The 26,516-nt window shown below is 48.5% G+C and overlaps 1 protein-coding gene across 4 annotated transcripts in view; it reads right to left on the reverse strand.

Moving 5' to 3' along the window:
• Nucleotides 1-3,646: 3,646 nt before the first annotated feature.
• Nucleotides 3,647-26,516, reverse strand: part of Kyat1 (kynurenine aminotransferase 1) — a 30,964-nt gene continuing 8,094 nt past the window's right edge. Inside the window, exons 1-14 of one of the 4 annotated variants that reach the window (XM_041674224.1) lie at nucleotides 21,344-21,478; nucleotides 20,479-20,660; nucleotides 17,930-17,988; nucleotides 14,752-14,899; nucleotides 6,664-6,813; nucleotides 6,497-6,583; nucleotides 6,128-6,256; nucleotides 5,658-5,778; nucleotides 5,270-5,346; nucleotides 5,092-5,181; nucleotides 4,822-5,008; nucleotides 4,657-4,736; nucleotides 4,135-4,221; nucleotides 3,647-4,053 (exon numbers count right to left, since the gene is read on the reverse strand). In XM_041674224.1, the coding sequence (XP_041530158.1) occupies nucleotides 3,988-4,053; nucleotides 4,135-4,221; nucleotides 4,657-4,736; nucleotides 4,822-5,008; nucleotides 5,092-5,181; nucleotides 5,270-5,346; nucleotides 5,658-5,778; nucleotides 6,128-6,256; nucleotides 6,497-6,583; nucleotides 6,664-6,813; nucleotides 14,752-14,899; nucleotides 17,930-17,982 (1,275 nt within the window). In that variant the 5' untranslated portion in view covers nucleotides 17,983-17,988; nucleotides 20,479-20,660; nucleotides 21,344-21,478 and the 3' untranslated portion in view covers nucleotides 3,647-3,987. Of the gene's footprint in view, nucleotides 4,054-4,134; nucleotides 4,222-4,656; nucleotides 4,737-4,821; nucleotides 5,009-5,091; nucleotides 5,182-5,269; nucleotides 5,347-5,657; nucleotides 5,779-6,127; nucleotides 6,257-6,496; nucleotides 6,584-6,663; nucleotides 6,814-14,751; nucleotides 14,900-17,929; nucleotides 17,989-20,478; nucleotides 20,661-21,343; nucleotides 21,558-26,516 lie in introns of those variants that run through there. The other 3 variants (XM_041674222.1, XM_041674220.1, XM_041674223.1) reach the window with 3 other exon arrangements.

Raw genomic sequence — 26,516 nt, forward strand, 5'->3', positions numbered from 1 at the left:
ACACAATTGCTTCTTGGTTTGCAATCTTAATGTGTCATCCTGGGATAAGCCTGGTAGAGATCTGAATTTTGCCATTGAACAAGGTATGCTAAGGAAGGGAGTTATATTCATGTGGTTTTAATTACTGAGACCTCTTGAGTTTGCAGAGGAGTGTAAGCAGCTGCAGCTCCAAGGCCAAGGAGCTCCAGGCGGCTAGGCCAAGCAGCACTGATGGTCTGTGAAGCTGCAAACACCCGGGACCTGCCTCAGGGCATAGAAGCACAGCACGCAATAAGATCTGTTGGCCTACACCTCTGTCCCAGCCCAGGGCAACCGGCCTGGACCCAGGTGTGGGGGGGCGGCCGCTCTGCCCCACCACGCCTCCACCTTACAGCTCGGTGGGGAAGTGGAGTCTCGCCTCTCCCCCTGCTGCCGCGACCCACGTCCGAGCTCGGCTAGAAAATGGCAGTAAATTGCAGTAAAAACCCGTAAGAATGCAATGTCCCCTCTCAGCAGGAAGTAGCCAGACAGATTGACAATGCCCAAATTCCCTAAAACTTGGTTTAAGCGGGGCCCTTTCAGAGCAGAAGCAGGATCAGCTGAGCTGCTAGGGAAGCCAAAGAGGTGCACGAGGGAGAAGGTGTCTTCCATGCACTCAGCTGACAAGAATGAATGTGCCACGGGGGTATGGCAGCTGGGGTATGTTATTTAGGGGACTGCTGAAGGAACAGTGGTTTCTGACTGCTCCTGGGGTCATGGCAAAGCCACTCCTAATGACAGGAGCAGGCAGAGGAAAGCCAGGGAGGGGAAAGCAAGATTGCCTCCCCTTCCTCTCCTCTGTGCTGGCCCCTCTGCTACCAGTTCTGACTGCCCTTGCTGCTGCCACAAGCACAGCTGCAGCTGTGGCAATTGGCTCAGCTTGGCTGTGAATGGAAGTATCTGGGGCTGTGTGTGTGACCAGCATTCAATATGAAAAATTTACTCATGCAGCTAATCTGTCTAAAGAATTGTCTAGATATCTTTTAGGTAATTGGTCTGGTGAATTCGAACAACAACTGGAAAAGCTGCGAGTGGCGATTGTGACTGCAGATTCCACACGCATGGATACCAGCCTGGCAGAAGGATTAACCTCCTGGATCATCATAGCCATGGATCATCTGAGGGAACGGGCGGGAATAAGAGCCCTGGCAAGCTTAATGGTGCTTGCCTCCCTGGTATGCCTATGGTGCATTTGTCACATAAGGGTTTCACAGCATCATAATGCAGTTATGATCATTCAGGCCTTCACGGCCATTGAAACAGGACAGACTCCCCAAGTTTGACTAGAGATGTAAGCGAGCACAGGATGCGAGGCTTGCACACTGCACTTGAGGTAAGCATACATCAACCTCAAGAAGAGCACGTCTGATTGCATGTGGGTTGGTGTCTAGCTCCCACCTCTGTAAAAAAGGCACCGGACAGGTCTAGTGTTCTCTGAGTGGATGACACCTGGACAAACACTAGTACATGTTCCATTTTTAACAGAGATCAGACCTTTACTCTTACCTGTGGCTTTACAAAACAAAAGGGGGAACTGTAGTGAGCTGCGTGGTGTCATACCTGATGGAGATGTATAACCAACTCCTGAGATGGCTAAGGCCTGACCTATGCTATGATCACGCAATGATCATCAGCTGCTTGCATATGTGTGGGCCTATGGGCAGTGCCCACCTGGCAATCCGGGATTGGCAGCCCATGCCTACTTAAGGGCTGGGAGAGGTTTGCCTGGGGAGAGAGGGGAAGAGATAGAGAAAGTGAATAAAGTCCTGGAATAAACTGCAGTGAGAAGAGCTTCAGTGGTCGCGTCATTCCTTATGGGTCAAGGGTGGCCGCGACACTGGATTTCTGTTTTTGAGACAGTCTCGAGTATCAGAGTTGGCCTTGAACTCACAACACATGCCATCCTGCCTGGCCTTGGTTGCGGTGTTTGAAATGAAGGATTCTGAGTTTACCCTATGCAAGACTTTATCATCCTGCCATGTGGTGTAGCAGAGCTGCTTCAAGCCTGAGCCCTTGAGGTTGAATTTGGTTCACAATCCTCCCTCTGCATCAGCAGCAGTATTGTGTGGCTTGAAAGGGAGACACCGTATGTTTTCTCTGACACCAAGCATGTTCCAATGACGACTCTTGGCTGGGACTCAGCTCAGAGTTAATGATTGCCTAGCATGTGTGAGACCCTGGTGTGAGCCCCAGAATCATGTATATGCAATGCTCACAGAGCCCAGAAGACAGCGCTGGGTCCCTCGGAGCTGGAATTACAGTGGTTGTGATCTGCTATATGTGGGTGCTGGGAACTGACCCCCACGTCCTCTGTTAGAGCAGCAAGTGCTCTTAACCACTGAGATGTCTCTGGCCCATCAAACTCCTCCTCCCTTATATCTGATTCTAGAACTGCAGATAAAAGCCAATTAAACCCTTTAAATGTGTCTTTTGACAGGTTTATTACCTATGCACATCTGATTCAATCACTGGCTATGGCTGGAGATGTAGCTCAGTGGGATAGCGTGGGCAAAGCCATGAGTTCAAGTCCTTAGCACTGCCAAAAAAATAAAACACAAAATCAAGCCAGGACTGATGGCTCAGGTTTAAAATCCTAATACTCAGGAGGCAGAAACAGAAGGATTGCCATGAGTTCGAAGCCAACCTTGGCTACAGTGTGACACTGACCTCTCCTGGCAACTTCCAAGAAGAAAAATATCATTGGCCTTGTGATTGAGCTGAAAATCCAGTCCCACCCCATTCCCTGAGGACAGAAGAGGGGAGGGGGTGACCTCGAAGCTCTTATGCTGACCCTAGGTCCAAAGGAGCACTTATGATTAGCCAAAACCACCCCTATGTATCACAAAACTTCATGTTTTAGGAATTCTGTTTCAGGAGAAAACATTTTTTCGTCTTAAACCTTATGTCCCCATCATTTCTCTAGGTTCAAGAAAAGCTGTGAGTGAAACTCCTGAGGTTGCTCTACCAATGACCAGGCTCCTAGCATGGCCTTCTGGGGGCCTTTAAGACTACAGCAGCTTTAGTGAGACATCCAACTGGGGATCAAATCCCACTTCTATGCCAGGTGTGGAATGTGCCATAATCTCAGTATTCTGGAAGCAGAGGCAGGAGGTTGACAAGCTTGAAGCAGCTTGGTCTACAAATGGAGTTTCAGGCCTATCTAAAACCCCTGACCAAAATCAAACCTCATGTCCACTTTTGGCCAAGCGCTCACTGGTCATGATGGCTCCCCCACTCTGCCTCCTCAGCAGGCTGCTGGAGTTGCAGGGAAGCCTAAACCAGTGGGGCTGCTCTCAGATGCCCCTCCTACCTCTGTGCACACACCAGGCAGTTCTTGAATCCCTGTGAGGATGTCTCCAAGGCCCCATCCCCATCCATACACACAAACACCTTAAGCCAGTCTTCAGCGTGCACCCTCCAAGGGTGAGGAGCATAGCAGAGAGCCTGGGTCTGGGAAGTCTGTGTTGCCATGTACAAGCCCTGCGACTTCAGATGAGTTCCTGGTTCCCAGTGTTCACACAGACACACTCTCCTGTCTCTCTCTTCATAGGGAAGGTGGGGGTCTGAGGTTCTCTGGGGTCCCTTCCAAACGGTTTAGCAGGCAGTCCAGAGGAAGAGAGAGGCTGCCTTGAGGGCTCTAATAACTTAACAACTTTATTAGGAACAAAAACAATCAAGCCCGAAGCAATATCTTGAGGTCACATGAGAACTGGGCGGGGCTAAGTTAAGGCTGGGGCTCCAACCTGATACTCCATCCTTTACTGTCCCAGGCAGGGAGGCCAGAAACAACTACGACCCTAAAATAACCTACAGGGGAGTAGAACATGACCCAATCCAAGACAGCAGTCCAGATACTGTGAGAAAAGATTGCCGAAACCCCCAAGTCAATGGCCTCTTTCCTGGGAGTATGTCCAGTCACAGAGCGGGGCCCTCCAGGGCATCCCTGAGACAGGGCCCAGCTGGGGAACCTCAGGGCTGGAGCTCCTTTTTCCACTTCTGTATCCTCTCGTCCATTGCCTGGAGTGTGGCCTCATCCTGCAAGACACACACTGAGCCTTCTCTCGCCCTACCCGGTGGCTAGCCAGGCCCATCGAGGGTCTCCCAGCCTTTTCTTACCTTCACAAAACAGAAGCGGATGTAGTGGTCAAAGTCCTTCTGGTGAGGTTGACTGAAGAAGATGGAGACAGGGATTGCCACCAGGCCCTGGGGAGGAGGAAGCCATGTCTGCATATAGTCTTGAGACCCAAGACCTCAGCTTGGGGGGGAACAAGAAGTAAGGGCTCAGTGTGTCCCCTCCACCTGATGTAATGGCCAGGAGAGAGTCCCCAGGGCATTAAACTAGGTTCCTCCCAGGGTGCGGGGTGCGGGGTGCGGGGAGAAAGAATAGAGGAGAGACTGTGCAGCGTGCCCAGGCAGAGCTGGGGAAGAGCTAAGTTTGAGCCGCAGTGGTCTGAGCAAGGCGATAAGAGCAAATGGGCTGGATTCTCAGGTATAGGAGAGACAGCCAGGCTAAGAGAAGGGCAAGAGCTCCTGGAACCAGCATGGCTGCCTTGTGCAGGTGAAACTGTGCACTGAGCCCCGGAGCAGGAGTCACGCAAAGGTCGAACACCTGCCGGCCCCACAAGAGCCCCCGCCTACCTTGTTTTTGATCATCCACTTGGCAAAGCGTCTGTCGTAGGGCTCATCCTCAGCACCAGGCAGGTCGGGCATCTTGCTCTCTGGGGCAACAGAAGAAGTCCTGCTGAGTCCCGGCCAACTTTGGTGTCTCCCCAGATCCTGGGTGACATGGCCAGTGCCACTCACTGAAGTCCGAGATGTCTGCAATGAGGAAGTAGCTGCCCTGGGGGATCAAGGGCTTGAGGCCCACTGACTGCAGGCTGCGGATCATGTGGTCTCTGTTTGGCTTCATGGTCTGCGGGAGCTGCAAGAAGTAACTGCTGGGTTGTCCGAAGTGTTGCTGCTCCCGTTCAAAGCACTGGGCTACTGCGGCCTGGACAGGGCAGATGAGAGGCCAGGTCAGCTGCCATCGGTCCCTGTCGCCTTCCCCACCACAGGTTTTCATACCCTTCTCACCTGGGCCTGGGTGGGACAGTGGAAGATAGAGTTCTGGTGCACAGTCCGCAGGTGCTTCAGGATCTGATCTGGACCCATGACCCAGCCCACCTGGACGGGACACAGTCAGTGAGGGCCTCGTCAGAGGAGCCTTTCTTAATCCTCCCGCTGCTGCCCTCTGCCTAGGGACCACACTTACCTTCCAGCCGGTGGCACTGAAGCTTTTGCCTGCGCTGCCGATGGTCAGGGTCCGTTCCCACATGCCAGGGAGGCTGGCTGCCCGAGGCCAAGAAGAGCAAATGCTGAAATGGGGAAGGTATGGGGGGCCCCAGGGACAAGCACAGCATTTTAACTGAGGACTGGTACCCTCTAAGCTGCTGATGGAACCATTCCATCGCCTGCTCCTGAGAGCCTCAGGAAGCAGATGCTACTGCATTCCCCAGACCTCAGGAGGGGACGTCCTTGCCCATGGTCACAGCAGTGCACAGGTGCACAGCCCTGGGTCCTCATCACCAGGCCTAGGCTGCTCCCATTGGGCTCAAGCCCTGCTCAGGTGTCCAGGGGAAGCTGTGGCAGGCCCCGCTCACCGATGCTGACATGCTGGTGCCCATCATAGACCAGCCACTGGTAGACCTCGTCAGAGATACACAGGACATTGTGCTGCTGGCACAGGTCAGCCACCAGCTCCAGCTCCTTCTTAGAGAACACCTGTGGGAGCGAAGGTCACAGGTGTGCAACTGGGACCATCCCCAAGTGCAGAGCCTGCCTAGAGGTAGAGTGCAAGACCAGACCAGGTCCTGGGGCTTCTCTGGATCATCCCTTTGACCAGCTCGGCAATACTGGCCCTGTGGGATCGGTTATCTCTGGATCCCCCTGGACAGGGAGGTAAAGACACTGTTCCAAAGCCACCAGGAAGTGGTGAGGTGCTCAGCCCACGCACCTAGGCCTTCACACCTCTGGGAGAGTTGGGTCCTCAGAGTTCAAGGCATACAGCCCTCCCACTTCACACAAGGAGGGAAACTCAGCTTGAGGAGGTCTCTGGATGGACCCCTGGTACCTTTCCCAGAGGGTTGTTGGGTGTGTTGAGGACCAGGGCCTTGGTACGAGGTGTGAACTTGCTGGCCAGTTCTGTGGGATCCAGTTGCCAGTCATTGCTGGATTCCAATTGTCCCTTAGCAGCAGGGCTCTGCAAGAGGAAGGGGAGAGGCAGCAGGAGCTGCTTTCCTGACAGCAGCGCCTGTCCCGATATATCTGCCTCCATCTCTCTCCTTTCTGCTCTGGGCTCTACCTCCACACCCTCTCATCTCTGAAGACTCCCTTCCCTTCTCCCATGTCTCAGGATCTAGCCCATCTCCTATCTTCATCCATAACCACCCAGCATTGCTTACCAGCCTTGACCAATCCATAACCACCAAGAATCCCTTACCGACTTCAGGGACACAAACACAGGCCGACCTCCAGCCATGAGAGTCATGGGTTCATAACAATCAAAGGCAGGTTCGATGATGATGACCTGGTTCAACAGTCAGATTAGCTGGGGTCAGCACTGTCCTGGGCTAGCGTCAGCCCTCCCCATTAGGTTTCACCTCTCACCTCATCTCCTTCGTCCACCAAGGCCTGGAAGGCTGTGAACAAGGCCCCATAGGCACCCACTGTTACCAGCACGTTCTTGAGTGGGTCCAGCTCCTGTCCCAGCAGCTTGCCAAAGAAACTTGCCAGGATCTTTGTCAGCGGTGGGTAACCCTGCCAGGACAGCACCCAGGATCAGCCAAGACTCCCAGCTCAGCTGCACCCAGGCCATCTAGAACCTTCTAGCAAAATCCGCCTTCTTGGGCTGAATGTCTCATCCCCTCCAACAGCCTCAGCTAAGGAGTCCTGCCCAGAGCTGGGATGTAGGGACAAGAGAACAACAGGGCAGCAGGAACCTCACACTTCCCTGTGTGACTATAAGGTACATTTGTGCCTACCTGACCCCCCTCTAGCAGCCCTGGAGCCACAGATTATTTATTTGGGTTCATTACAAAAGAGAATCCCCAAGAAACGAGCTGTCTCTTGCCCAAAGTATTAGAAAATGGTATGCAGGAATAGCCTTTTTCTTTTCCTTAAAAAAATTGCCTGGCAGTGGTGGTGCACACCTTTAATCCCAAGGCTTGGGGCGCAGAGGCAGTCTAATCTCTGTGAGTTCAAGGTCAGCCTGTCAGGAGCCAATTTCCTCCTAAAATCATTACAGGAACCATAACCCTGGGGAGTCTGCAGAGAACCCCACACCCATAATTGTGTTAGGAATCGTTCTATTGACAGAGCCTACCCCACACCCAAATTGGCTGTTTATGGAGAGCTATCTGTTAGCGGAACCCATCCCACATTCCAAACTATCTAAAGATCTAGGTGTGTCAACTCGTGACTTCTTGGCCTACAGTGACTTGACCGAAGATAACCTCCTGCCTACGTGACCAACTCGGACCAAGTGACCAACGTGAAGCACGCAGCAAGAGCCCAGGCCCCTGTGCCCACCCCCCAACTCTTTACCCTATAAAAGTTGTACCCGTCTCTAATAAACTGAGGCTTTGACAAGAACCCTCGCTTAGCCTCCTTCCTCTTTCCTAGCTCATATCTTCCAGGTAGTGCCTCTCCATGACCCTGGAATAACTGAACTGCCGGGTGGGTTACTAACCCTAGACTGAGTAGCCCACCCAAAGGCAATCAACATCAGCCTGGTTTACAAAGTGAGTTCCAGTATAGTCAAGGCAGTAAATGGGAGAAACCCTGTCTCAAACAAAACAAAACAAAACAAAATTTGCCAGGTGGTAGTGGGGCAGCAGCGGTGCACGACTTTAATCCCAGCACTTGGAAGGCAGAAGCAGGCGGATCTCTGTGATTTTGAGGCCAGCCTGGTCTACACAGTGAGTTACAGAGCAACCAGGGCTACACAGAGAGACCCTGCCTCAAGCAAAAATTTTTGTGTGGGGGCTGGAGAGATGGCTCAGTGGTTAGGAGCATTGCCTGCTCTTCCAAAGGTCCTGAGTTCAATTTCCGGCAACCACATGGTGGCTCACAACCATCTGTAATGAGGTATGGTGCCCTCTTCTGGCCTGCAGACATACACACAGACAGAATATTGTATGCATAATAAAAATAAATAAATATTTAAAAATAAATAAATAAATAAATAAAAACAAAATATTAAAAAAAATTTTTTTGTGTGTGTATGTGTGTGTGCTAGAGCGTGCGCGCGCGCCCACAGGTACCACAGGAGGTCAGAGGACAACATTTAGTTGGCTCTCTCCTTCTACCATGTGGGATCCAGGGACCATGTTATCAGGCTTGGTGGCAAGTATCTTTACCATGGAGACATTTTACAGGTCCCTACTTTGTTGTGGAATATTCCTGAACACTATGTGAAGATGTGTCTCATGACTGGCTTAATAAAGAGCTGAACGGCCATTAACTAGGTAGAAAGAGGTGGGACTTCTAGGGACAGAGACATCTGGGAGAGAGAAAGGAGGAGTCGCTAGCCAAATGTGGGGGAAGCAGGATGGGCAAAACGGAGATGAGGTAACAAGTGTATGGAAAAATTAGATTTAAAAATATGGGTTAATGGCCGGGCGGTGGTGGCGCACGCCTTTAATCCCAGCACTCGGGAGGCAGAGGCAGGTGGATCTCTGTGAGTTCGAGACCAGCCTGGTCTACAGAGCTAGTTCCAGGACAGGCTCCAAAGCCACAGAGAAACCCTGTCTCCAAAAACCAAAACCAAAACAAAACAAAACAAAAATATGGGTTAATTTAAGTAATAAGAACTAGTTAGGCACAAGCCTAAGCTAAGGCTGAGCTTTTATAATTAATAATAAGTCTTCATGTTGTTATTTGTGAGCTGGCAGCCCACCCCCCAAAGATCTGTTTATATATGGCACCCAATGTCCAGCCACATATGTCCACATGAGGCCCGAGAGAACTTTAAAAAGAAGTTTGGGACATGGAGTCAAATGCAGCTTCCTGGTGATCAGGACTCTCGATGGCGTACAGAGACGTGACTGCAGGATGGAGCCAGCTGCCGGTGCCATGCACTAAGCTGAGCCACATGGTGGCTGATTTAGCACTTTAAGATTTGCCTTATAGGCCGGGTGGTGGCGCACACCTTTAATCCCAGCACTCCAGAGGCAGAGGCAGAGGGATCTCTGTGAGTTTAAGGCCAGCCTGGTCTACAAGAGCTAGTTCCAGGACAGGCACCAAAGCTACAGAGAAACCCTGTCTTGAAAAAAACAAAAAACGAACAAGGATTTGCCTCATGCAGTCAGAGGATGCTGCAGATGCACAGTAAAGACAGATCCAGATGGAAAAACCTCCACACAGGTTACAGTGTGTTTAAAAATGTGCATAGGCTCAAAAAAGAAGAGAAAATGGATAGAGACAGTCATAGAAAAAATAGTTCATAAATAAATATTTAAAGATGAAGTCTTTAAATAGAGAATAAAATAATATAAAAAGGATAAGCCATGTAAAAATGAGAAATACACAGAGTCTGGATCTCTCTCTCTTTTTTTTTTTTTTTTTGCTTTTTCGAGACAGGGTTTCTCTGTGGCTTTGGAGCCTACCCTGGAACTAGCTCTGTAGACCAGGCTGGTCTCGAACTCACAGAGATCCGCCTGCCTCTGCCTCCCGAGTTCTGGGATTAAAGGCGTGCGCCACCATCGCCCGGCTTTGGATCTCTTATATTTAGTCTTGTTGACTAAATTTTTTGATTACTGATGAATGAACAATAGCTGGTGAAAAACATTGGATTATGGAAACTGCTAAATTAAACTAACCTATATATTTTAAAAATATCTTAACTTGGGGCTGGAGTGATGGCTCAGTGGTTAAGAGCATTGCTTGCTCTTCCAAAGGTCCTGAGTTCAATTCCCAGCAACCACATGGTGGCTCACAACCATCTGTAAAGAGGTCTGGCACCCTCTTCTGGCCTTCAGGCTTACACACAGACAAAATATTGTATACATAATAAATAAATAAATATTTAAAAAAATATCTTAACTTGGGGGCTGGAGAGATGGCTCAGCAGTTAAGAGCATTGCCTGCTTTTCCAAAGGTCCTGAGTTCAAGTCCCAGCAACCACATACATGGTGGCTCACAACCATCTGTAATGGGGTCTGGTGCCCTCTTCTGGCCTGCAGGCAGACACACAAACAGAATATTGTATACATAATAAATAAATATTTTTAAAAAATGTCTTAACTTCAAAATAAAAGTCAAATAATATGTTGCATTGGAGAAGAGGTTGTAATTTTGTTTCCACAGAAAATGAAAGGTTGTGGATTCATTCAAGGTTGATAAGAGATCAGCTTTGATAGGGGAGACCCCCTGAAAATCCTGGACCATCTCAGTCAGTAGCCTTGAATCTGCTCTGGAACTCTGAGGAATCTGCAACAGAGGCAGGTGGATCTTTGTGAGTTTGAAGCCAACCTGGTCTACAAGAGCTAGTTCCAGGACAGCCAAGGCTACACAGAGAAACCCTGTCTCAAAAAAACAAAAACAAAAACAAAAAAACAAACAAAAAAAAAACCAGAAACAAAAACAAACAAAAAGCTGAAATTAGAAGGGAAAAAAGGGGGAGTATGATATAGAAATAATAAGATCACAGGGTAGTTTATTGAATCTACTTTCAAACTCAAAATCAACTACTAGTCTCAAATACTTTACATTGGTATAGATTTTTGTATATTGACACAAATTTAAGATTATTTGGTTATATTGTATATATGTTTCTATTTGTGCTTAAGGTATTATACCTATCCAGATCATTTAAAAATTTAATATAAAAATTTTATTCTCAAAAACTATTTAGGATAATAAAAAGATATAGGTTGAATGTTAGTCATCTATAACCATCAAGCTAATAGCCATGTTAGGTATGTTTTCAAGGTCATACAGAGATATATTTTAGATAAGTGATCTTCAAACATTTCAAAGACCTGCAGAATATAGCATTTAAAATGTTATAATAATATAAGGCTTTTTGTGACAGTAAGACATGTCTGCTCCTGGTAGCACTAATCTACTTCAAAAAGTGGATAATGAGCACCCTCCATATGAAGTTTGCTTTCTTTGTGGCAAAAGCTCGTCATTTGGGTAAGAAACTGTCCTTGCCTCAACTTCTGACAGTATGCAGTCCAACCTGGACAAATGGGACACAAAAGAAGGCGACTGCTGAACTTTGCCAAGACAGGCAGGACAGTCCTTCACAATTCCTGCTTTACAGAAAGGCCTGTAGGCCAAAGATGAACATGGAAACATTGTAGAGGAACTTTTGGTGATTATCCGAGCAATCAGATGTTGCTGTCACTTCTTAGATTGGGAAGGTGTCTGCTCTGCACTTCCTGTGATCTAGGTAGTATTATATCCTTCTGGGGTCTTTGATGGAGTTGAAGACTGGACAGTTATAGTTTTCTTTAGTTGTGATAGAGGGTAAATTAGGTACAAAACTTTGGATTCACCAAGATAGGATTCATAGTGGAATATTTTCTCTCAATTTGCCAAATACAAATGAAGTGGATGTTATAAATTCTTACCTGATTATTATTCTTATTGTTTATAGTTTTCATATGCTATACTTAAAACTTTTCTTTTTATTTAGATGGAAATGGGGAAATGTTGTAGAATGTTCCTTTATACTGTGTGAGGCTGTGTCACTGTGACTGGTTTAATAAAGAGCTGAATGGCCAACAGCTAGGCAGGAGTTGCCAGTCAGATGTGAAGGAAGTAGGGTAGGCAAAAGGGACGCAAGGTAATGAGCACATGGAAGAACGTAGATGAAAAAATATAGGTTAAGGGCTGGAGAGACGGCTCAGCAGTTGAGAGCACTGACTGCTCTTCCAGAGGTCCTGAGTTCAATTCCCAGCAACCACATGGTGGCTCACAGTAATGAGATCTGGAGCCCTCTTCTGGCCTGCAGGCATGCATACAGACAAAATATTGTATACATAAATACATTTTTTAAAAAATATAGGCTAATTTAAGTTATAAGAACTAGTTAGGAACAAGCCTAAGCTAAGGCCAAGCTTCTATAATTAATGATAAATCTCCATGTTGTTATTTGGGAGCTGGTAAAAGTCTGTCTACACTACTTCTCCCTCTGAGCTCTGATACAGGCCAACTGACTTGGTGCCTACGGTGCACAGTTAGGAATAATCATCCTAATTAGACTTGGAGGTGGAAGCATGGGGCAGGCAGGCAGTTAGAACAGTTAGGTGTGCACATGGTGTGAGCAGTCAGGTGTGCACACGGTGTGAGCTGTCAGGTGTGCACCCGGTGTGAGCAGTCAGGTGTGCACACGGTGTGAGCAGGCAGGTGGGCACACGGTGTGAGCAGTCAGGTGGGCACACAGTGTGAGCAGTCAGGTGTGCACACAGTGTGAGCAGGCAGGTGGGCACACGGTGTGAGCAGTCAGGTGGGCACACGGTGTGAGCAGTCAGGTGGGCACACGGTGTGAGCAGGCAGGTGGGCACACGGTGTGAGCAGTCAGGTGGGCACACGGTGTGAGCAGTCAGGTGGGCACAGTGTCAACAGTCAGGTGTGCACCCGGTGTGAGCAGGCAGGTGGGCACACGGTGTGAGCAGTGAGGTGGGCACATGGTGTGAGCAGTCAGGTGGGCACAGTGAGAGCAGTCAGGTAGGCACAAGGTGTGAGCAGTCAGGTGTGCACACGGTGTGAGCAGTCAGGTGAGCACACGGTATGAGCAGTCAGGTGAGCACACGGTATGAGCAGTCAGGTGGGCACACAGTATGAACAGTCAGGTGTGCACACGGTGTGAGCAGGCAGGTGGGTACACGGTGTGAGCAGGCAGGCAGGCAGTTAGAATAGTCAGGTGTGCACACGGTGTCAGCAGTCAGGTAGGCACACTGTGTCGGCAGGCAGGAACCATTGAGAGAGGGTGAAGACATACACAAAACATTCAAGGCAAAGCCAAGTGGCTAACAGAGAGACTAAAACTTGAGTCAGTAACTTATGTGCCTCCCAATGTAAGAATGAACAGGCAGGTAAAGCTGAGCGTGGTGCTGCATATGGAAAGAGCACCGTGTCTGTAAAGAATTAACCAGAACAAAACAGCCTAGAGACACTGAAGTGACATCATGGGAGCACAGCGGTAACACCCACAGATACACGGGGCTCATGGGTCACAAAACAGCCTGTTCCCGCCTCTGCTGGTGATCAGACCCAGGGCCTGTGCATCACACACAAATGCTCAGCCACCAGTGGAAGCCATCCTCATCTTCATTGTTAGTGGCTTTCTTTTGGTTTATGCAAAGAACCTTCTGGATTTCTTTGAGCGCCTCTTGGTAGGATGCCAATGAGCAACCCTAACTTCCTGGCAGTTTACCAAGACTTGTTAACCACGTTTAACTGTATACAGCCTTCATTAATGCTTTTAGACAGAGTCTCACTAGGTGGAGCTGGCTGGCCTGGAATTCCTTATGTAGACCAGAGTGGCCTCAAACTCACAGACTCTGCCTCTGCTTCTTGGATGCTGGGATCAAAGGCATGCTCCACCACGTCTGACTTTCAAGTCATTGATTTTACCTGAAAGTTTATCTTAAGGGACTGGAGAAATGGCTCAGTGGTTAAGAGGTCCTTGCTCTTTCAGAGGACCTGGGTTCAATTCCCAGCACCCACACAAGGCAGATCACAACCACTTGTACCTCCAGCTCCTGGGCAATCTGCCACCTCTGGACTTTCGGGGTACCGGCACCCACGTGCACATACCCATATACAGATAAACACACAATTAAAAGTAACAAAAATAGATAAAAAGAATATATCTTGGAGAAATACACACTTTTAAAGATAAAACGGTAACATTTATAAAAGATATGGAAAGCAGTCCACTAATGTGAACTACTAATGTGGAACATCTGGGCAATGGAATAGAACTAAATAGCCATTAAAAGGTGTGAGGGGGGCTGGAGCGATGGCTCAGAGGCTAAGAGCACTGGCTGCTCTTCCAGTGTTCCTGAGTTCAATTCCCAGCACCCACATGGTAACTCACAACTATCTGTAATGAGATCTGGCGCCCTCTTCTGGCTTGCAGGCATACATACAGGCAGAACACTGTATACATAATAAATAAATAAACCTTTAAAAAATAAGTTAAAAGAGCTAATGGGACAAGCCTAAGCTAAGACCAAGCATTCAACAATAATTATTTATTATTCAATAATAAGCCTCTGTCTTTTATTTGGGAGCTGGTTTGTGGCCCAAAGAAAAATCCAAATACACCAGCCTGGTCTACAGAGTGAGTTCCACCCAGAACAGCCCCACAGAGAAACCCTGTCTCGAAACCCCAGTCCCCGCCAAAGGCATTCTTCCACTCCAGTGTTGGCAACTATATATATTGTGTGGTCCTTACAGAACAGATGGGATTTAGTCTAATGCAACCAGGAGCCCGTCTTTCAGGAGTTGGCTGAAGCATCGCCTCCTTCTAGAAGCTTTCCCTCCCTGGACCAGATGCTGTGGTCATAAAGGGTTTCCCGATCTGCCTTCCACACTGGGATCTGAGGTACAGTACATAGGGGACTCTCAGTAACTGAAGGATGCTGAAGCCAACCCACTGGGTTGTGCCCCATGAGCCTTCACACCTATGTGGTGTTAGTGCCTGTTCTCCAAGGCCTTCGGGAGATGTGGGAGACTCACAAATGCCATGGTGTACTGGTTGAGCATGAAGTCCCCACTGGTGGCCTGTTGGAAAGCTTGCACAGCAAAGTCCGGAGGTGAGAAGTCGGGGAAGCCCTGGCCCAAGTTCACGACATCATATTCTTTGGCCAGTCTGATAAACTCCACCCTGGCAACAAACAGAGAGTCAGCCCCAGGTCACCTCCCAGGAATACTTCTGTCTGTTTGCAGGGCAGGGTGAACATGCATGGGATGACTCTAGAAAGACCGACAACACACCCTACCCCCACCTGTGCGAGTCCCATATTTTAAGACGGTCAGGCCCTGTACCAATGATATGACTCAGCCCAGGAGACTTCAAACATTGACCATGACCCACGGTAAGAAACATTTATATCTAAAACCATGTGAATGACAAGTAGGAGACTCTAGGGTGTCACATGCTCCAGCCTGTCCTATCTGACCCTAACTCTCACTCTGCCATTCCTTCCCCTTGGAGAGCAAGCCAGGCAAAGCTCCACCCCAAGCCACACCCCAGCCGCCCTTACACTGTAGAGGCACCTGTTGGATGGGACGCGGTGACATGTGACTCAGAAGCCCCAGAGGGATTTCCTAGCCTGTGGTGTACCTGTCCCCAGCACAGTGTGAAACACTTGGCTCACATCACCTCCTGGTGGCCTGTATAACTCACTGTGCTCTGGGCCACTCCGAGGACGACACAGAACTGAGTGTCAGCCAGTGCCAGGCTCCTCCTTTGCATCTTGGTAATGGCCTTCATAATAAGCTGGTGAGGTCAGTAGAGTACATTGGGTCCTGTGCACTGCTCTCTCTCTCTCTCTCTCTCTCTCTCTCTCTCTCTTTCTCTCTGTGTGTGTGTGTGTGTGTGTGTGTGTGTGTGTGTGTGCTTCTGCACTGTAAGGGCCGTTCTTGGTTGTCAACTTGGCTATGTCTGGAATTAACTAAAACCCAAGTGGCTGGGCACCCCTGTGAGGGATTTTTCCTTAATTAGACCATTTGAAATAGGAAGACCCACTTTTAATCTGGGTCTTTGGAGGTGGGAAGAGCCACCCTTAATCTGAGGCACACCCACCGCATAGGCAGCCTATAGAAAGGACATAGAAGCAAGCTTTTGCTCTTTGCCTGTTTGCTCTCGCTCTCATTGGCAAATCCATTCCCTCACTACATTACCGTCTACTTCTTTGGGATTCTGGTGTATACTGAAGACATTCAGCCTCATGGACTAAAAAACTACTGGATTCTTGGACTGGACCAGAGCCTATAAGCCATTCTAATAAAGTGTGTGTGTGTGTGTGTGTGTGTGTGTGTGTGCATGTGTGTGAGTGTATGTGTTCATTCTACAGTTCCGTTCCTCTAGAGAGCTCTCTTATCCACCTCTGTAATTTTTCAAGTATACAGCTCTGTCCATGCACCTGGCTTAATGTGCACAGGGAGAAGAGAAAAAGCTCCTTTGAATAACTTCCCACTGCATTTACTGTAACAGTGATAACAACACACAAACACACACAATCCTTCCATATCTAAGTGTATTAGAACACTAGCATGGGGCCCTGGGTCCCACCCGTAGCACCGAGGCGGAAATATTGGCTTGCATCATCCTTTCTTCTCTTTTCCCATTGCCATGTGTATGTGCGTGGTGTGCACGTGTGTATATGCACGTCTGCATGTGTGGGTGTATATATGTGAACTCACGTGTGTGTGCAGGTGGGGGAATGAGATTGAAGTTGAGCATCAGACTCTGTTGTTCTTCCTCCTGATTCAATGAGACCGGCTCTTTCAGGGAAGCCGTAGCTTGCCAATAGGGCTAGTCTTGCTAGCCAGTTTGCTCTGGATTCCCTTATCTCTGTCTTTCAAGGCTGGAATTACAGCCAAGGAGCCCTGTTTACCAGGCATTTACATGGGTTCCAGGGATCTGAACCCTGGTCCTCATGCTTGCATGGCAAACACCTAACCATGGAGCCATCATCTCCCCAGCCTCTGTATCATACTTTCTTAAGTTATCTCATTTCAAAGCACCTGTGAAATAAAATGTAGGCTGGCCTTTAATATTTGTGGAGAAATGGGTTTCAGACCTCCCTCCATCCAGGGTATCCAAATTGGCCCAAATCAAGTCTTTCTCTCTGTATCTGTCTCTTTCTCTTTTCGAGACAATATTTCTCTTTATAGCTTTGGAGCCTGTACTGGCCTCTGCCTCCTGAGTGCTGGGATTAAAGATATGCGCCACCAATCGCCCAGCTGCAAGTCTCTTACCATAGCATTTACATATGACCTAAGCCTCCTTCCCACATCCTTTTCTTTTTTTCCCCATGCTGGGCATGAAATCCAGAGCCTTGAACACACTACACAGGGACTGGAGTAGTGAGGTCCGTCCCAGCTCTTCCTGTACACCTCATCTCTAGATGACTAGCTTCCAGTCACCCTACGTGCCATGTAAACAGCTACTTCACCGCATTGCTCAGTGACCGAGGGCAAGAGGAACTGTCTTTACACGTTCTGTAGGGGTGTCTTTCCTTTTCTGTGTATGTATGTGTGTACAACATGTGTGTATGTGTGTATTTTTGTTGAATGTACTCATGGGCATACATGTGGAGCCCAGAGGAGGTGGGCAAGTGTTTTGATCTATGACTCTTTCCTATTCCCTTGAGATAAGATCTCTTACTGAACCTGGAGTTAGGGCACTCGACAGCAAGCCTTAACAACCCTCCCGTCTTTGTTTCCCACAGCACTAGGGTTACAGACAGGCATGGCCATGCCCAGCATTTTAGAAATATGAGTGCTAGGATCTGAATCCAGGTACCCTGGCATATGCCACAGGCACTCATACCCGCTGTGAACCATCTTGCCAATCACAAGACGCATTTTTTTAAAAAATGATTTTGGTCTCCAATTGGTTGAATCCCAGGGTGCGGAAGCCATAGGTACGGAGCGGGGGATCAGTTACCACCCATGGGAGCCATGGCCTGGTGCCCGATTTGGAGCACTGTTGCTAGTTCACAAGGCCCTTCAAGGAGGTAAAATCATCTCCATTTTGAACCAGTGTGTCTCTTGCTCAGCACCGCAGCCACGCAGGGGAAGGCTGAGACTTGAGGCTAGCCTGCTATCTTGGGTCTTGCCTCTCCCATGCTGTGGTTGTCACTACCCATCCTGGACACCCAGACCCCGTCCCATCCCGCCAGCTCACCAGGGGTTGTGATCGATTCCATTCAGCCTTCGAGCCTGCAGTTGTTTGGCCATGATGAGCTGCAGAGAGAGAAGGGAAGTCCACTGTGAGAATCTTGTGTGGTGTGGGAGCAACCCCAGATAGTGGCTTTAAGGTTCCAGCCCCACCCTCTGCTTTTCTGGTCTGGGTGGAGCCCCCCAGGCTCAGGAAGCCAGGCTCACTGGAACCTGCTCTCCCAGCCTACTCTTGCTGGCTTCCTGCAGGGCTTCATCACACTTCCATCCTCCCCCACACACTGGGGCGGGGGGGGGGGGGGGGGGGGGGGGGGGGGGCTCTGTGAGGGTGGGGTGCACCAGTGCTGACTCTGCGTGTCCTGAGATGCAGCCGTGATGGCCAGGTTACAAGTGACTCCCAAGGGGCTGAGGAAGAGGAATGTAAGAAGGAGAGAATGGTGGTACCAGCAACAATGGTCCCTCGTATCGGCAAAGGTCACCTAGGCTTGTACATACACTTAGGATGATTGGGCTGGGTTCCCTGAGCAGACGAGAGCTTTCGGTGGGCATAGGGAGTAGTGTGCTCAAGGTCACACAACAAACTGACCGAGACTTCCAACTCTGGTGAGGGTGTTGCTCACTCAGGCCCAGGAGGGAGTGATGCTAGGTCACTCCCACGCTTGAAGGCCACCCATTGTGACCAGTAGAAAATCATGACTGTGGGTCAGGATCTGCTAAGTTCCCACAGCAGCAGCCAGAGGTGACCTGCTCATCTGTGCACAGACATGAAGACATGAGGCACACAGGGGCTCAGAGGAGAAGCTAACGCTATCCTGTCACAGCGGTTGTGGCAATAATCTTGGCACCAGGCCCTGCCCCAGAGAAGCCTCAGGCCATGTGTGGTGTGTAAGGTTTCCCAGCAGCCTGAGCCTCGTGGGGATGGGAACGAGTTGGGGCCTGGCACATGGCATCACGGCAGCCCTGTGCCCTGCCCTCCACTGACTCCTGAACGGTGTCACTGGGGCTGGTGCTCACAGTGTCAAGCACGGAGCTGACAAGAGCGTGTTCCTAAGGAGACGACCTCAGCACAATCAAATGTCAGGGCTGATTTTCTTTATGTTGGTTAGCAGACATTTGAATTTTTCTTCTTTGTAATTATTGCTTTTCAATTTATTTATTTAATTTATTTGAGACAAGTTCTCACTATGTAGCCCAGGCTAGTCTGTAGACAGGGCTAGCCTTGAACTCAGAGGCCCACCTGCCTCTGCCTCCCAGATTTTTCAATTTTTTTGTTTGTTTTTCGAGACAGGGTTTCCCTGTGTAGTCCTGCCTCTCCTGGAACTCACTCTGGATGGACCAGGCTGGCCTTGAACTCACAGAGATCTGCCTGCTTCTGCTGGGATTGAAGGTGTGCACCACCACAGTCTGGCATATTTTTTCAAATTTTATAAAACAAATTTTCTTTGACTTTTTTTTTTTTTTTTGAGACAGGATTCTTACTTGATAGTCCAGGCTGACTCAGACTTGAGAGCCTCACTCTCCCAAGTACTGGGATTATAGGTATGGACCATCATGTTTGGCTATATATTTTATTGTTCTTGTTGCTACTGTGTTCTGAGACAGGGTCTCACTTTGTAGTTCTGGCTGGCCTGGAATTTGTAAAGAAGTTCATGCTGGCCTTGAACTCACAGCAATCCTCTAGCCTCAGCCTCCCAAGAGCTGGAATCACAGATGTGAACCACTATGTCCAGCTAAATATTTTATTTTTACAATTGGAAAATGTAGGAGACAGCCATAATTTAGAAGAATGTTAGTGATACAATATACCAATTCCAAAACCCCGAGGGCAGGAAGCCCTGGGTGTGTTCCCCAACACTGCAAAACCAAGAGTGGTGGCTGGGACCTGTCATCCCAGTTCGTCAGCGGGGGAAGTAGTGAGTTTGAGGCCAGCCCGTGCCACAGGACACCATGTCTTTAAAAATAATAAAAAACTAAGAATCCCCTAATATGCATGCATCTGTGAACGCATGTTCGGTTCTGCCATAACACGTGGGTAGGGATGAAGCTGCGGGAAGGGAGTCGCCGAGGGGCTCACAGAGCCTTTCTCATGGGGACTCTGGCTCTGCCCCCAGCTCACTCTTTTTGCTTTTCTACTTCCCAGTTTATATCTGGTTTTCTATTTCATACAGAGATCACATTATTTGATTGACTGAGGTTTAGATTTTTTTTTGTTGTTGTTCTGTTTGTTTTTTTTTTTTTTTTTTTTTTTTTTTTTTGAGACAGGGTTTTTCTACGTAACAGCCCTAGCTGTCCTGGAACTAGCTCTTGTAGACCAGGCAGGCCTTGAACTCACAGAGATCTACCTGCCTCTGCCTCCTGAGTGCTGGGACTAAAGGTGTGCGCCACCATACCTGGCTTAGTATTTTTTAAAATTATGGTTTATTTTGTGTGTGTGGGGGCACACATGTTACAGCATGTGTGCGGAGGTCAGAGTACAACCTGTGGGAGTCAATTCTTAGTTCCTACGACGTGAGCCCCAGGCATCAAAGTCCAGTCATCAGGATTGGTGGCAGGTACCTTCAGCTGATGTGCCGTCTCTCAGGCCTTGACTGTCTTATTTCGGGCTCTTTTGTTTGTTTTTGATTGATTCTAACAAGTGCATCCTTCACAGTGCATTCTTCACATCGAGTCTGTCTATAACTTAAAAGTTCTGATTTATTGGCGTTTTCCCAAACCATATATAGGAGCAGAACTTCTCCCTGTTGACAACGGCATAAAGCCACACACATGTATGGACTAGGATGCAGCAGAGAGCGAGAGAACATGGGTGATGTGAAGGACTGAGGAGGCCTGATAGTGCGGGTGTTAGGGGACAGAGGCTGGCCTGAGGGAAGCTAGGCTGGGGTGGGGAGGTATGGAAGATGCAGGGGACAAGGGCACAAACTTACAGATGAACAGAAATGAGTGGAGTTGAATGGGTTTGAGAAGATGAAAAAATTAATTGGAATTCCACAAACTTGGGGACTCAAGAGGGTGTCTTTGCGAATGGCCGTAGGTACTGAGATCGGAGAGCAGTGCTGTTCTCAAGCTCTGCACAACACAGTCAGCCAACCAAGATGTGCTGTGTGCCTACTGTGTGCTATCAGCTAGGCTGGGCGCTGGGATAATGGAGGGCAGGCAGCAGCTGACAAACCGAGTGTCCATGCAAAGCTGAGCCCCAGATGAGAGAAGCAGGCCCAGGGGTGGTGACAGGACAGCTCGGCTCCTGGAAGAGCAGGCGCATGCACAGCTTTATAGGCAGGACCAGGGGAGATGACAGGACAGCTCGCCCGGGAAGCCTCCTGAAAGAGCAGGCGCATGCGCGGCTTTACAGGCAGGAACCAAGCCAGTTCCCCAGGACCCCCAGCCAGGAACGTGGTGGAGAGCTATGCAGGGCACTTACAGTCTGGTGCAAACACCGGGTGAGGGTGAGCGAGGCTCCGGCCTTCCTTTCCCAGAGCGGCCACACCAGGGGCGCTGAGATGGCTGCTGCGCTCCTGAGCATGCCTCCCAGGTCCACAGGCACTGCAGACTTCCCCTCCAGGGTAGAGGAGAAGGGCAGACAGCCTAGGCCCGAAAACGGCTCCAAGCCAGGGACTTGTGTCCCACACACAGGTCTAACAACAACAATAAAGTGTCACTGTGCACCAGGCTGCTGCCAGGTGCTTTACTGCCTGGTTCTTCCCCTTAGTCACATCTATCCCACTCAGTGGCCCTTTAAAATTCCCATCACCTCCAGGGGCAAAATGACCCAGGTGAAGGTCACCGACAGGAGACAACACAGAGACCAGCAACCCAGACTCCCGTTCATTCCAATTCAAGAAACACATGTATGTGCACACACACACACACACACAAAGCATTCCTGCTACCACAATAAACCTAGCCTGGAACCTCACCCCCAATTGGATTGCCACACATACGACTGAAGAACCTGGTGAATGACACCACAGAGTTACAGCTCACAAACCCAAACTGACAGGAGCTACACAGCCAGCAACTCCATGTCTTCCACAAATCAAATGTAAAGAAAAAGAAAGGCTGGGGGGTAGCTATGTGGTGGTGCATACTCCCAGCACTTGAGAGGAGAGGCAGGAGGATGACCACCACCAAGTTCTAGGCCAGCTTGAGCCATAGAATAAAATCTGTCACTGGGCAGTGGTGGGTGGTGATGGCGCACGCCTTTAATCCCAGCACTTGGGAAGCAGAGGCAGGCGGATCTCTGCGAGTTTGAGGCCAGCCTGGTCTACAGAGTGAGTTCCAGGACAGCCAGAGATACACAGAGAAACCCTGCCTCTAAAAACCAAACCAACCAAGCAAACAAATAATTGTAAAAAAATAAATAAATAAATAAAAATCCTAAAGCCAAAAATCCACCAGCAAACATAAAGCATAACAGACAACTCTGGGAAGGTTGGATGCATCACTCCACACCATTTCAAAGCTCACTACAGAGCGGAGCTGAAGGACCAAATTCTAAAATAATAAGAATAGTAATAATAAAGCGAGAGGGGACTGCTGAAGAATAGGCATGCAGAACGTTGCATCAGAACAATTCCCAAATCAACTCTCATGTTTATGGGTGATCGTTCCTAGAGAGGCCAAGACCATTCAATGGGCAAACACAGTCTTCAACTAGATCAGCTGGACATAAACACTGGCCTGAAATGACACCCAAGCTCACCCTCAGGCAAAAGGTGTTTACGCAGTCTGTTGATGATGCAACAGCAGCAGAGGAGGGCCCAGGAGGAACTGGACTGTGTTCTGAGCACTGGAGAAAAGGGCAGGGTTTTATTTTATTTTATTTTTTTTAATTTTATTTATTTATTTATTTTACTTTATTTATTTATTTATTTATTTTTGGTTTTTTGAGACAGGGTTTCTCTGTGGCTTTGGAACCTGTCCTGGAACTAGTTCTTGTAGGCCAGGCTGGTCTCGAACTCACAGAGATCTGCCTGCCTCTGCCTGCCGAGTGCTGGGATTAAAGGTGTGCGCCACCACCGCCCGGCAGGGTTTTAAAAGACAAAAAAAAAAAAAGAAGAAAAAAAAAAGCCAGGGGGGCTGGAGAGATGGCTCAGAGGTTAAGAGCATTTCCTGCTCTTCCAAAGTCCTGAGTTCAATTCCCAGCAACCACATGGTGGCTCACAACCATCTGTAATGAGGTCTGGTGCCCTCTTCTGGCCTTCAGGCATACACACAGACAGAATATTGTATACATAATAAATAAATAAATATTTTAAAAAAAAAAGCCAGATGGTGGTGGTACACTCCTTTAATCCCGGAACTCAGAGGCAGAGGCAGGCAGATATCTGTGAGTTCCAGGCCAGCCAGGACTACACAGAGAAACCCTGTCTCAAAACACAAAAACAAAACAAAACTGAACCAGGTGGGCTGGCATATACACATAACCCCAGCACATGGGTAAGTAAAGGCAGAGGGATTGCTACAAATTTGAATCCACCTTGTCTACATAGCAAGTTTCAGGCCAGCCAGTACTATAGCAAAGTATGATCCTGTTGCACACACACAAACACACACACGCACGCATGCACACGCACACACTGGCACACACACCGTCACACTACAAAGTGTTTTGCATAGTTCTGACTGGAGAACTGAGGCTGTAGCCCTAGACCTGCTGTGGACCGTGAGGCTGTTGCAGGGCTGCTGTAGGGCGAGGCCTGAGAATCTGTCGTTTCTGGGGTTTGGCTCAGGTGGAGAATATTTAATGAAGACCATGCAGGGCTTTTTTCCCTCAAAAGCTCCCAGGGTCCATGTGAGGATGCTGAACCAAAGAATTACCATTTCTGAGATCTCTCTTAGAATAGCTACACAGAAAAGAATGAATCTGGAGTGGCCGTGGCATTGCAAGCCTGTGATCCCGCCACCGGGGAGACGAAGATGAGAAGACTGAAAGCCTGATGCCAGCCTCGACTGTCAGCTTGGACTGCGAGGTGAGACCCAGCCTCAAAGTTAAAAACAAACAAACCAAACCTTACTTTACAATATATCAAAATGAACTCAGCAACTCATAGGAGCAATGTATGAGCTAAAGCAGCAAAAATCTGAACCAGGAAGATTGCAAATGTATTTATGTTTTATGTGTATGAGTATTTTGTCTACATATAAGCCTGTGCACCACATGCATGCCGTGCCCAAGGAGGCCAGAAGAGGGCGTCAGATCCCCATCTTCTGTAACTGGAATTATAGATAGATGGTTCTTAGCTCCCAGCTAAGTGCTGGGAACATAACCCCAATGCAAGTTTAGACAGTTCTCCTAACCACTGAGCCATCTCTCCTTCCCTGATTGCAAATTTGAAGTTGGTTTAGGCTATATAGTGAGATCCTGCAGAACACAGCTGGGAACGATACCAGTCTGGAATACCCGTATTCAAGGTGCAGAGACAAGAGGCCAGAGGGGCGTACACACTAACTTCTACGCCAGCCTTGGCTATACAATAAGACATCGTGTCTGCATTTACTAGGCCTGTAGTGTGTCCCCGCTTGATGCTGACATTTTGGGCCACTGTTTGGGTACAACAGGAGGAACACAACTGGCTATGGAGTCAGGCGAGGCACCTTCTCTTCCTAAGTGCTCACCCAAATCAGAGCCCACGCGACCACACACTTCATTAGAGTCTCTGTGAGACCACCTGTCCTGGCCCACGTCCTGCCACCGTCCCTCAGGTACACCTGTCCTCACGCGCATCTGCTAGCTCCTCCCGAGTGAGATTTGTCCTTCTCTAGCGGCACCAGACACCCAAAGGTTCATGATAAAGATTTCAGAATATATATATATATATATATATATATATATATATATTTCTTCTCTTTCCTTCCCTCTTCCCTTTCTCTTTTCTGCTACCTCCACCTTTTTGTATTGAACAGGGTCTTACTACTGCAGCCCAGGCTGGCCTCATACTCGTGATCTCTGAATGCTGGGATCACAGGCATGGACCGCCACACCCAGCTAAGCAATTCACGTTTATGACTTCCAGACATAGATTTACTTGTGACCTGGCAATTCCACTCCTATAGCAAACTCTAAAGAACTGAAAACTGACATCCAAGCAAAGATCTATCAAGAGCCTTTCTTTTCTTTTCTTTTTTTAAAAATATTTATTTATTTTTGGTTTTTCGAGACAGCGTTTCTCTGTGGTTTTGGAGCCTGTCCTGGAACTAGCTCTTGTAGACCAGGCTGGTCTCGAACTCACAGAGATCTACCTCCTGAGTGCTGGGATTAAAGGTGTGAACCATCACTGCCTGGAAATACATCTTTTTAGAGACATGTAGTAAATAAACCTCAAGGGCTGGAGAGATGGCTCAGAGGTTAAGAACACTGATTGTTCTTCCAGAGGACATGAGTTCAATTCCCGGCAACCACATGGTGGCTCACAACCATCTGTAAAGAAATCTGGTGCCCTCTTCTGGCCTGTAGGCACTCATGCAGACAGAATGGTGTAAACAAAATAAATAAATTAATTAAATAAATAAATCTTAAAAAAAAAAGAAAAGAAACCTCAAATATTCATCAATGGCTGAGTAAACTACAGTACAGCCACATAGTGAGAGCTACTACTATTGCTCTAATTGTATGAACCTATGCTGTGCTGAGTTATTGTGGATGTTTGTTTACACTGGGAAGATGTCTTTGCCAAGGCACCTTCTGATTGGTTTAATAAAGAGCTGAATGTCCAATAGCTAGGTAGGAAGAGGTTAGGCAGGACTTCTGGGGACAGAGAAGACTTTGGGAAGAAGAAAGGCAGAGGAAGCAGCATGGGCAGTATGGAAAGAAAGGTAAAAAGCCATATGGTAAAAATGTAGATTTAAAAAAGTATGTTAATTTAAGTTATAAGAGCTAGTGGGACGCTGGGCAGTGGTGGCGCACGCCTTTAATCCCAGCTCTTGGGAGGCAGAGGCAGGCGGATCTCTGTGAGTTCGAGGCCAGCCTGGTCTACAAGAGCTAGTCCAGGACAGGCTCCAAAGCTACAGAGAAACCCTGTCCCGAAAAACAAAAACAAAGAAACAAACAAACAAGAGCTAGTGGGACAAGCCTAAGCTGAGCTCCGTGTCGTTATCTGTAAACTCATGACCCAGAGAAAAATCCGATTATACTGAGTGAAAGATAACAGTCACACAAGGCCACACACTGCCTGATCCCTTTCATATGATGAATCTAGAACCCAACCAATGCAGAGGTGGCTGCTCACCAGATGTGGACAGGGGGACAGGAAGTGATTACATGGTTCAGTGTAGGGCCCTTGACTGGCATGTTGCAGGCCCTTCTCTGGGACCTCTCCATCCTGGGAACAGCTTTCTCTCTGCTGTTAGTCATGTCCATTTGGGAAGCTTCCCTCACTGCAGCCGGAAGTTTTCAATAGAGACAGCTACAGTGCTCCTGTAGCGTCAGCTCCTCTTCCTTCCTTCATCCACCTGGTCCCATGCAAATGTGACTACCACATCCTGGGCCCTCGCTTGTCCGTACTTGTGTCTCTGCTGGCTAACGCTCTTCCGATAACCCACTGCGTGAGACACTACGTGGGTTAGCTGGTTTCCTCACTGGGTGACAGCACGCT

This window comes from Microtus oregoni, unplaced genomic scaffold, assembly GCF_018167655.1.
Source record: "Microtus oregoni isolate MIOR12 unplaced genomic scaffold, Mior012 000025F_ref0000491, whole genome shotgun sequence".
Taxonomy (NCBI): domain Eukaryota; kingdom Metazoa; phylum Chordata; class Mammalia; order Rodentia; family Cricetidae; genus Microtus; species Microtus oregoni.